Genomic DNA, 12,859 nt, shown 5'->3' on the forward strand with positions numbered 1-12,859 from the left:
CAATCGTCAGGTAAATCCACTGACAGAGCCATGCCTGACACAGCTCACCAGGCAGAGGGCTCAACAGTACCAACAGTTCTCAAGCAATACATGGCACTGCCTTCGGGTAGACGTTCCACTCCATTTACAGTGGCAATCACTCATTCTATAACAATGACATTCATTATCAAAGTAACTGTGTTTATTCAGGAAATGGATTTACAGAAGGAAAATCCCACAGAGCTCTTAACCTAATGGTCTTTAAAAGGGAGTAAACTATGAATGTATCATTTAACCTGCCTAGGTAGACAGGATGTGAGGCCTTTCTCTCACAGTTTGTCTTTTGGCCAGCAGAAGTAGGTATACACTTGTCTTTCTTTTACCATAATAGTAATTGGGAATATCCATCCATTTCAATCTTTATTTCGATCTACAGATCATCAAAGATATACAAAGAATAAAACATTTCGAAGCCCTATAAAACATTCTTATGAAATACACTGTTACACATTAGTCAATTCATCATCACATTGGGATTTAAAAGTTAAAGGAAAAATTGAGTTTGTTTAAAAAGCAAGTTCTGCTTTCAAGAGACGATTGCGATTAAACCACATAGCTGTTAGGTACTTTGCCACTGCAAACACAATTGGGGGGGGGGGAAATTGGGGGGGACACTTCTGTTTTAAAAATTATGTATGCAGGAAAGAACTGTCTGAAGCCCAGATTTTTTAAAGAGGGGATTAGCCAATATCTCCTGATTCTTTTGTAGGCTTTGCAAAAGAAGACCACATGTAGGTCATTTTCTTTAGAATCCGCACATGCCGGGCAGTGCTCGGTAGTCGGGGGGAAAGACCATGAGCTAGTGAATGATCTAAGGGGGAGTGTACCATATCTCCATTGCAAAAATAACTTTCTGGTCAGCACAGGAGTTGTACCATCCAGAACACATTCCACTAGGTAAAAGTCTTTGCTTTGGATAAATATGTTCGTTAGAGATCCCTCACGCACTGTATTCAAAATATTAGCCAACGTTTGGTCATAGTAAGCCTTTGACAATGCCTTGTGTATGAATATGCTTTCTCTTACAGTAACGGAGGATGGGGATGCATAAGTACACTGACAATAGGAGGAGCAAGCCTTTCCATTGCAAACACAGTTGACGAGCCCACTGTCATGACCACACTAAAGTCCGGACTATGATTCAGTGGCAATGTCCGTCGCTGGTTCTCTTCCTACCTTTTCAACTAACAGCAGTTTGATCTCATGAGTACCTCCAGGTCTGAAAGATTTCTGTCACCTGCAGAGTCCCCCAGGGTTCCACTCTCTCCCCTGTCATCTTTACCCTCTACATGGATCCCCTTGGAGCTCTACTCACAGATAACAGCATTAATATGCTGATCGGTGATACACAACTCTACTTGAAATCCTCCTCTGTTCCAGAAATCCGACACTGCCTGCATCTCCTCCAGACCGGGATGTCCAGGGCCTACCTGAAGTTCAACTCAACCAAGACAGAATTCCTAATTTTTGCTAAGAACAACAAGAAAGAATTAGTACAAACTTTGGTTCAACTACATGAACCTTAAAGGCTTCGAAACCCAACTTTCATTCAATGCCTTGCCCAAGAACCATGGTTTACCCTGGACACCAACCTTGCTCTCAAGGGACACATTGCAAAAATAACAGGTTGGAATGGTTCCAGCTCTTTTTTCTTATCAAAGTAAAACTATTTCTTCCAGAACGTGAATTCAGAACTGCTGTTTAAGCCCTTGTACTCTTGCACCTGGGTGGTGGCAATGTCCCACTCCATGGCCTTCTAAACTCCACACTGGCACCCGTCAAGCACGTTCTAGATGCAGTAGCATGTCTCTTTCAGGGCCCAAAGTAATATGGCCACATCACCCCTACCCTGAATTCCATTGCTTTGCCTTACTGGCCACACCATCTTTAAAATCAGCTAAATCATTTACAAACTCCTCATGACCTGCAGCCAAGTTTATCTTGCAGAGCATCTCACCATCTCTATTCCCTCTCAAAATACTTGGAGCCAGGACACTATCAGACTGGAAGAACTGTCAATAAGGAAAAGGAAGGCAGCAGTCATTTTCCATCTATGCACTCAGGATTCAATAACATTCCTATACACATCAGGACCACCCCAACACTGCAGCAATTTAGAAAATAATTGAAGACATACCTCTTTAAAGAACACTAGATCACAGAGCAGTAACAGTCCACAAACCAGCCACCTCTCCTTTAACTGATTGGCTGTATGGTTGGAGGTACATAACCCCATGATTGCGGGTGACAGCAAATGATCTGATCCATATTCAGCGTGACACACTGGTTTATTCTTTACTTTCTATTATTATTTTTAATGGTCACTGACTTCTGTTACAGAGTGAGAATATGCTGGATTTGATCCTGAAAAATGCCACACAACTCATAGTAGGGTTTTAGACTGGCTGAAACATGTCGACCTTTTCATAACTGATGTTTAACTTCATATCTCTCTTATATTTTAATATACTCTTAGGGATTTTTAATAAAGTGTTGTTTTTTTCCACCAAGACATATTTTTAATCTTTGCACCACCAACACTACACTCTGCCAGACTCATCTACACCCTGTTATCTCCCCCCCCACCCCCCCGAGGCAGAATTGTAGCTGACACCACTGACCTTTGGGATGTGGTGTGAGGAAGAACCCCATGACAAAGTATGCCACCTAAGGGGGGTGAGTGTTTCGTTCCTTAAAATAGAAATGTTTCTCAAATCAATAGACATCATGATTTTGAGACTTATTCAATGTGACAAGTTCTATAGACGATGCACTTCTTTTGTTGTTGTATTAGGTTATTGTGTTGAGAGTTATGCATCTTTGGTCTCCCACTGGATCCCCTTTGTGATGACAAGACCCTTTTTAAAAACAGGCACTGACTATCTCTTTAGGTTACCTGAGGATTAGGAAGGTCACAAGGACAGGAACATTATATTTTCATTTATCTGACAGCGAATGAAATAAACAAAACAATAAATACAATATCTGGAATTAAGAGCAAGAGCTACACAATTTTATTAATAGAAAACACGCCACCTCTCTACAAATCAGTAGATAAAAAAACACCCAATAAGAAATCAATCAGTTGGGTATATTCATTCAGTCTATTCAGCAAGTTGTAAAAGCATCATAAAGTGTAGCTAGTTAGAGAGGCTGAAGGAAAGAGATAGTTTGGTTTATTTTGCAACAATCTTGCAGCAGTGAGCGTTGGTCCAGTCAATGTTAGCGCACTGGCAGTGACAGGTCTGTTTGTCTCTGATGTCCCAGGAGCCACAGGCCATCCCACACGCACAGGCATAAGGAGTGTAATCTGCAGAGTGAAAGGACAACATGGTTACAAAAGCCAGTCTGAAAGAGGTCAAGATATCTGGATGCTTGAAAAAAATGAGCAGAACACCTAATGGCAAACGTGGAAGGTCACTCAAAAAAGGCTATATGTTTGAAACTGCCACTTTCATTAATTTAATGGTAGCAGGCAAGCCAGAACAGTTCACAGCTAATGCAAGATAGTATGCCACATCTAGCATATGACTGCTTTTGGGTTCAACACCTGCATATAGAGCCTGTTGCCAAGAGACCTGAATGGACTGAATGGATTGCCAAATTGACTGTCATATTGAGGGCTGCTTAGGCTCATAGATTAACAAGGCACACAAAACTCATGACATGGTCAGTATCATCACTGATTACATCCTTCAGTGATTGAGAGTGTTTTCTAAAGTTAAACATGTATACTGATTTACCAAAAAAGGTAAATGTGTATACTTTGTATACTACTAATGAGTGATTCAATTGTTTAACATATATTATGTGAGTGGCTGTGTGTATCTGTGTGTGAGTGGATGTGTGAGTGACTGGGTATGTCAGTGGCTGTATGTGTGAATACATGGGTGTGTGAAATTCTCAATGGATGTAAAGGTGGGTGGGCGAGAATCTGTATCAGTGAATAAGTGGGTGTGTTAGTAGCCATATAGGTCTGTAGGTGAGTGTGTGAGTACCTGTATGGATTAGTGAGTGGCTGTGTGAGGGGCTATATGGGTGGGTTAGGGGTGTGTGAGTGGCTATATAGGTGAATAAGTGGCTGTTTAAGAAGCTTTTGGGTTAATAGGTGGGTGTTTGAGTAGTTGCATGTGTGATAGAGTAGTTTTTTGAGTAGCTGTATTGATGAATAAGTGGGTGTGAGAGTGACTGTATGTGTGAGTGAGTGGCTGTATGGTTGAGTGAGTGGTTGTTAGTGTGGGTTTTGGTTAATTTAGTGGATGTGTGTGTAGCTGTACTGGAGACTGAGTGTCTGTGTAAGTGGCTTATGGGAGGGTGAGTAAACATGTGAGTGATTGTATGGATGTGTGAATGGATATGTAAGTGCTTGTGTGGGTATGTGAGTAACCTTGTGAGTGGTTGTGTGAGTGAGTGAGTGGGTGTCTGAGTGGTTGTATGGGTCTACGAGTGGTTGTTTGGTTAGGTGAGTGGGTGTATGAGTGGTTCTGTGGATGATGTCATTAGCAATGTCATTTGAGAAGTCATCAGTATTATCATCAGTGATGTCACTAACCAGATCATGAATTATGTAATATATGAGGTCATAAGCAGTGCATTGTGAGGGGTGAAAATTATAGTTAGCTAAGATAACTATAACTGTTGAATTTCACTGATTTTGTACGAGTGACACCTGAGCCTAACTATAATGTCCCTGTTACCTTTGATTTTATCAATGAATTTTGTAGATTTTTCATTCGATTTCCTAACTATAATGTTCCTGAATCCTTTATTTTTTTCCAATGAATTTCCAAGGGATTTTAACGTTGTTTCCTAACTATAATGTCCTTCTAACCTTTTACTTTTTTGTGAATTTCTACAGTTTTTTAATGTTATTTCCGAACTATAATGACTTTCTAAGTCTTATTTTAACTTTATTTCCTAACAGTAACCTGTAACCTATGTCAGTGAGTGTGTGAGTGGCTGTGTAGGTCAGTGAGTGAGTGTGTGAGTGGCTGTCCAGGTCTATAAGTGGGAGGGAGAGTGTCTGTGTGGGTCTGTGACTGGGTGTGTGAGTGTCTGCGTGGGTTTGTGAGTGGGTGCTTGAGTGTCTGAATAGATCTGTGAGTAGATGCATGAGTATCTGAGTAGATCTGTAAGTGGGTGCATGAGTGTCTCACTAAGTGTGTGAGTGGGCGTGTGAAAGGGGGCATCAGTATCTCAGTGGGTGTGTGAGTAAGTGCATGAGTGTCTCAGTGAGCGTATGAGTGGGTTCATGAGTGTCTCAATGGGTTTGTGTTGGTGTGGGAGTCTCTCAGTCAGTCTGGAAGTGGGTGCATAAGTGTCTCACTGGGGGTGTGAGTGGGTGGTTTATAAGTGGGTGAATGAGTCACTGAGTGAGTCTGTGACTGGGTTTGTAAGTGAATCAGTGGGTTATCATTGGGTGCATGAGTGTCTGAGCGGGTCTGTTTGTGGGTGTGAAAGTGCCTGAGTGGGTTTGTGAGTGCTTGCATGAGTGTGTGAGGCTGTCTGTGAGTAAGTGTATGAGTGTCTGAGTGAGTCTGTGAGTGGGTACTTGAGTCACTGAATGGGTCTGTGAGTGGGTGTGTCAGTCTCTGAGTGGGTCTGTGAGTCAGTGCGTGAGTTTCTGAGTAGGTCTTTGAGTGAGGCTGAGAGAGTATGAGTGGCTCTGTGAGTGGGTGCATGAGTGTCTGAATGGGTATGTGAGTGGCTGTGATAGTGTCTGAGTGGTTCTGTGAATTGATTCTTGAGTGCCTGAGTGGGTTTTTGAGCAGGTGTGAGAGGGAATGTGTCTGTGAGTGGCTGCATGAGTGTCTGAGTGGGTCTATGAGTGTGTGTGAGAGTGTCTGAGTAGGTCTGTGAGTGTGTATGTGAGTGGGTCTATGAGTGGGTGTGTGTGTCTTGTGGGTCTGTTAGTGGGTATACCCGCTGAACCCTGACAACTACAGACCCATTACAAATGGGTCTTTCCTGGGCAAACTGATAGAAAGAGCAGCGTTCACCCAGATGTCACAATTCATTGAAGACAATGCCATTCTTTCAGACTTCCAAACTGGATTCCGTCCGGGAAGAGGCACAGAATCTGCCCTCCTTGCCATCTGGGATGACCTGAAGAACACAGTTGACCGCCACAGGGTTTCTGCGCTACTCCTCTTGGACCTCTCGGCTGCCTTTGACACAGTTGAACATGACACTCTGAACAAAGACTCTACGAAGCCGGGATAGAGGGGACTGCTTTAGACTGGATCACATACTTCTTTCAAAACATAACTAATGTTATTCATACCCCAACTTTCTCGTCCAAACCATACTCCACAAAAGCTGGGGTCCCTCAAGGCACTATCATCTCTCCCATGCTTTTCAACATCTACATGAAGTAATTACCGGTACTGATTATGAAATTTCACCTCACGTGCTATAACTATGCAGATGACACAGAAATACTTCTTCAAGTGGAATGTCCCAAAGACATTAGAAACTCACCAATATTCAGTTGTCTCAGAGCTGTGGATCAATGGTTGACTTGGAGCCATCTCAAATTGAATGCTTCCAAAACGGAAATACTCCTGTGTGACGATTGGAAACATTATGACCCGCTTGCGGCTTGACCTTATGAACTGGGATCACCGCCGAAAGTATTGAAGGAAGTAAGAAACCTCAGAATGACCATGAACTCCAAGCTATGGATGAATGTCTAAGTGGGCAAACTAGCAAGATCAAGTTTTGTTACTATAAAAACTCTGCGACAAATCTTCCCCCACCACGGATCACCTTGAACAACCATGAAAAGACTACCACAGATACAGAACTAGGCTGCCAGACTACTCTTGCATATCAAACCACGAGACCACATCACCCATGCCTTGGCAAGCGGTTGCCAGAAGATCCACGTTCAAGCTGCTTTGTATCACCCACAAAGCAATACATGGAATGGGACCGCTCTTCATCAGGAATAAAATCACCAAACACATTCAGCATTGGATCTTCAGCTCTAGAGTGGCACCTTGCATCAAAATCCCAAGATACAAGAAAAAAACCATGGGTGGCACATCCTTCTCTGTTCAAGCAGCCAAAATATGGAACTCTTTACCCCCCACATAAGATCCACCGACCACCACCTTATCTTCATAAAACTACTCAAGAATTGGCTCTTCCCCACGTAAGCACCATACACAAACAGAAATACACAGCATATCCCTTTGTTTATAAGCATTTAGTTGTACTATAGAAATCTATACTAATATAATAAAGAGAGAGCCCAAACCTTTGATGCGAGTAATCTCAGGAACCACAGCACCAATCACAACACCCAATACAGCGTTGGAAAGGGCAGTTGCAGCAGAAGGACATAGGCTATGCAGACGCCCACCATATACATTTAAAAGGTAAAAGAACTGTGCCAGCAAAGTAGTCCCTTGTGGGCGTGTCTGCGTTGTGCTGTGGGCGTGTGCTGGGGGCGTGACAAACGCTGGGGGCGTGTGGTACATTCCACCCTTCATGCCATGTCTCATATCGTGTGCTGTGGGCGTGGGCTGGGGGCATGGGCGTGTGCGGGGCGCAGGATTACAGGAAAAAAAAGCGAGCGTTGTGCTCAATATTTTATTGTTTTTTCTTCCCAGGTTCTGTACATTCCAGCTCCGGGTGTCCACCCTGCTCCCTTTAAATACCCCTGCACCCCATAATCATAACCCACCCTTACTCCTTAAAATACCCCAACACCCTTAACCACATGGCTGCTGTGCATTTTTCCCTCCTGTGCTGCATGAGGGTCATTCCCATGGTTCATGACGAGCTCAGCTCGTCATCAGCACAGCTCCACTGTGCCTCATGACGAGCTGAGCTCGTCATGAGCATCGAAGGGGTTAAACACTAACCCATCTTAACCCTATAAATATACCCTGTACCCCAAAACCCAAACCTATCCCTAAACCCTAAAAATACCCCTATACCCAAAACCCGCTCCCTTTAAATACCCCTGCACCCCATAATCATAACCCACCCTTACTCCTTAAAATACCCCAACACCCTTAACCACATGGCTGCTGTGCATTTTTCCCTCCTGTGCTGCATGAGGGTCATTCCCATTGTTCATGATGAGCTCAGCTCGTCATCAGCACAGCTCCACTGTGCCTCATGACGAGCTGAGCTCGTCATGAGCATCGAAGGGGTTAAACACTAACCCATCTTAACCCTATAAATATACCCTGTACCCCAAAACCCAAACCTATCCCTAAACCCTAAAAATACCCCTATACCCAAAACCCAAACCTGGCCCTGAAACCTAAAAATAACCCTGTACCCCAAAACCCAAACCTACCTCTGAACCCTAAAATACCCCTATACCCCAAAACCCAAACCTAGCCCTGAACCCTTAAAATACCCCTGTACCCCAAAACCCAAACCTACCCCTGAACCCTAAAAATACCCCTGTACCCCAAAACCCAAACCTTGCCCTGAACCATAAAAATAACCATGTACCCCACACCCAAACCTACCCCATAACCCAAAATTATATCTGAACCCTTAAAATACCCAAACACCCCAAAACATATACCTCAGTACCCCAAAACATATACCCCTATACCCATACTTGCCTTATCCAAACATTACAAAAAAAACATGCTTTTACCATTCATGCATTTACAACAAATTTCGTTGTAAATGTATGCATGGTAAAAGCATATAAAATGTAATGCCATGCGTTATAATTGCATTGCGGAGTCATGGTACTTTGGTAATGAAAGTATACGGAGTGATGGTATGCGGAAAGAAAGTTGCGGAATAATGGGTGTTTACCCTCCCCCGGTAAGTACATTGGTGGCACGGCGGCCAACATCTCCAGCAACATACTCATATTTTTTCACCACCGATTTGAAAAATGCAAAGGTCTCTCTCATTGATGGCCAGCACCGACATACACTTTTAGACACACCTCCCGCCACAAGTTCTAGAATTGCGAACTTTAGAGCTGGGGAGCTACGTTCGAATCTCGGCATCAGCTCAACATCCTGTGATTCCAGGCAAATCGCTTTGTCTCCCCGTGCCTACCACAAATGAATGTGTTCTTCTGTAATGTAAATTGTGCTCATGCCATGTTGTCGAGTTCGCGCTATATAATATATTGCAAGGAAAAATAAAGTAGGTAAACTTGAGTTCACACACTACTGAACAAGCACTCTTAAGTGCATCAGCAGTGCACTGTGAATCGGAGTGTTTCACAGGCCTGTCACAGATAAGAAATGCTATCAAAACGAAATCCTACAAAACAACATACTACTGGCTGGCAGCAATTCATACCCGGACAACGTCGGGACGGGCTGCTAGTATACCTATATATGTGTATTGCTTTGTATAAACATGTAGACTAATTGTTTTTTTTTTAAATAAATAAAATACTTTTTTAAGTACAACACATGAAAAAAGTTTATCGGGTGCATCTTTAATCTACATACACTTACTTCCTTTTTGCATCTATATACCTTCCATCTACTTGGATCTATATATTTATTACTTTTCTCCCCCCCAAAAAAAGCATATTCAATGCAGTACCCTATTTCTCCCCCTCTACCTCTATCAATATCTTTAATCCACGTACACTTCCTTCCTTTATACATTAGTGAATTTACCATGTACTTATGGATCTATATATGTATACATTTCTTCTAATTCAGCATATCCAATGCACTACCCTATTTCTCATCCTATACCTCAGTCAATGTATCTTCTACCTCAACTATCTGACTCATCTCAAACGTCTTTCTAGTACTCTTTCCAATGCACTAACCTATTTCTCACCCTATACCTCTATCAATATTTCCTCTACATCCACTCTCTCATTCACTTCAAACCCCCTACCACTACTATGATCCCCAAAATTGCCCTTTCTAGTCTCTTCCCAACTCCTTCCTAGCACCATCGGACACCTCTCTTACTATACTGATCTCCCCAAACAAACCTTTCTAAACTCTTCTCTGACTCTTCCCCTCCACATCCCATTTTACTCATCCCAAGCATCCTGCTACTGCCATGACCTCTTAAAAAAAAAGTCTAAATCCTTCACTCTTCTATCCCTCCTCTACCCTTTCCTATCAAAATAACAGACTAAACATGTCCACTTCTCAAATTTCTTATTTCACTATACTAATTCACCAGTAATCCTTTATGGGTTCAGGAGTAGCATGCTATTCGCCGAAGAAAGCACTTCAACACCTCATGAGGGGCAGCAAGCACTATATAACTGCAACCCTTTTTTCCCTCTTCTATCCCTCCGCTATTCTTCTCAATCCAATTAACTGACTAATATCCACCACTCAAATGACTTTCATATTTCACTATACTAATTCACCACTAATCCTATAATTGGTTCCTGAGTAGCTTGCTACTCACCGAAAAAGTGCTTCAACACCCCATCAGTGGTAACAAGCGCTATATATATATATATATATATATATATATATATATATATATATATATATATATATATATTACCTACTGGCGGTTGCCAGTAGGTATATATAGTTAGGATTTTTTCTCTATGGAACTTTTGAAAATTCTATGTCTAATAACTTTGGCGTTTGTGGACGAAATCGGCTGAAATTTTCAGGAAAATGGCACATTTTGTTTCTGATCAGCCCCTGAAAATTTGGGGGGGGTTCGTCAAGGGGGGCCGAGAAAAAAGGGGGGTCCCAAAACGCGTTTTTCCCATTCATTTTTCCATAGGGCGTTTGGCCTCACTTTTAGCTCGAACGGCTGAATGGATTTACACGAAACTTGGCAAAATTGTAGGGACTGTTAGCCCGATGTGCCTTTGCTGGGTCTCAATATATGTGCTCCAGTGGATTTTGAGAAATTAACGTTTTAAAAAACAGATATATCTGTGACAGCGTCCCGGATAGCGCACCAGTTCGCGTACTTTTTGCGTAACGGAGCTTTGCGAAGCGAATCTGATTGGCTCTCCGGTGTCTGTCAACATTCTAAACAGTCCGTAGCGGCCGCCATCTTGTCTCTCGGTAGGATCGAGAGACAAGAGGAGTCCAAAGCGAAGGGGCAAATGACCATAAGGGGGCATAGTAGACCCTCCCTGACCCCCTAGGTTTGATGTGGAGGCTTTAAAAGGGCCCCGCCGGGCAAAAAAAAAAAATGTTTTTTTAGTGGGGTGCGCCCGGTACGCGTACCGGAAAGCGGTCTGGGGAGCGTACTATAAGGAAACAAGAATGATTGACTTTTAACTTATTGTATGTTTATTGATTGTTCATTTGTTGTTTTTTTTTTTATTTACGTAGCAACATGTAGGTACCAATGCAGAGTCTACAAATCAATAAACACCGTCTCCTTTGTAGATATCTTGTCTGTTGTTATAGAAGTTATTGAGTTATATGGAATTCATACCATAGTCTGTCAGGAAAGCCGAAACAACATGGAGGCAGGAGATGATAAAGAGATGTTAAATACACATTGGTGATTATATAGTGGAAGAAAGGAAGTAACTATGAGCAAAGTTAGTATGTAACACAAAAAAGTTGCACAGTATATTTAAAGTCTGACTTCACGTTATAATCAATTTGCTACTAGTTTACAATATACATATAAAAATGAATAATGTGTCAAACAATTTTTGAATTATGAAATAAAAATGTATTATTCTGATTGTTTCTCAAAATTTAAAAGAAATTCTAAAAAATCATGATCATTTTTTTCTTCATTTTCCAGTAGAAAATCTACTGCATCCACACATTGCAGAAGTTCATTGTTTATTGAATCGTCGTAGAAATCATGGTCAATTTCCGTCTCGTTTTTTGTTCCTGCTTCAATTTTCAAGTTATTTTCTTGTTGTCCTTCCATTTTGTATTCTGAAAAATGAATTTTTAAAAAATATATCAGTACAGATAGGGCACTGTTGGGTTTCAGTACAGACAGGCAGTTTGGTTATTTAAACAGTGATTTTTTCGTTGGGCAGTGTATGGTATCAAATTGGAAGTAGAAATATGAAGAAAATGATCAAATAAACTCTTAGTCAATTCTGAATTATACTAGACAAGTCTAACTCCATCCATAACTCAGGGCCGGCGCTAGGCATGGGCAGCGCGGGCTGCCGCACAGGGCCTCGCACTCAGCCCACCAGCATGGGGCCACGCACTGGTGATGTGTCCTTTTCTTTCCCTGGAGATCTATTACAAAGAAAGGTGTCGCCTGCAATTAAGGTCCATTGGAGGGGGCCCCCTCCTTGGGCCTCTCATGGATGGTGTCAGGAGGCATAGGGGAGGGAGAAGGAGACGCTCCCTCAATTGCAAGGAGACCATTCACAGACACTGTGGGTGGCCCATTGTCCAGCATTTTGGCGCACCCACAGTTTTAACTTTTAGACCACAATCAATTCTCACACCTATGAAGATGTGAGAAATGCGTGTGGAGTAAAAGTTAAAACTGTGGGGGCGCCAAAATGCTGGACAATGGGGCTCCCACAGTGTCTGTGAATGTTCTCCTTGCAAGGGGCCACTTATGTAAATTGGAGGGGGCCTCGCGCACGTTCCCTTTTAGCCGAGGGCCTCGCAAATCCTAGGACCGGCCCTGCCATAACTAAAACAGAGACGTCTATTTTATTCTATAAGTATTACAGAGTGATAGAATATAACTGTCAGAAAATGTTTTTCTAATTAGCTTACAGTACAGAACATACTTCAGTTTTAAAAATAATATCTTACCTTTTAAATATAACTTGAAGTTATCAGTTGATTTTTAGTGGATATGCACTTCAAGAAGTAGTAGTCAAAATGGCTGTGTTTCTCTCTCTTTGTTTACATATATTCAGGTACATAACCAATCA

General features: G+C 42.1%; 1 protein-coding gene across 1 annotated transcript in view; it reads right to left on the bottom strand.

Annotated features, from left to right (window-relative positions):
• Positions 1–2,265: 2,265 nt before the first annotated feature.
• Positions 2,266–12,859, bottom strand: part of LOC147748330 (resistin-like) — a 132,311-nt gene continuing 121,717 nt past the window's right edge. Inside the window, exon 4 of the mRNA XM_086936411.1 lies at positions 2,266–3,349. Within this exon, the coding sequence (XP_086792537.1) occupies positions 3,216–3,349 (134 nt within the window). The 3' untranslated portion in view covers positions 2,266–3,215. The remainder of the gene's footprint in view (positions 3,350–12,859) is intronic.

The sequence above is a fragment of the Lissotriton vulgaris genome, chromosome 1_1 (genome assembly GCF_964263255.1).
Source record: "Lissotriton vulgaris chromosome 1_1, aLisVul1.2, whole genome shotgun sequence".
Taxonomy (NCBI): domain Eukaryota; kingdom Metazoa; phylum Chordata; class Amphibia; order Caudata; family Salamandridae; genus Lissotriton; species Lissotriton vulgaris.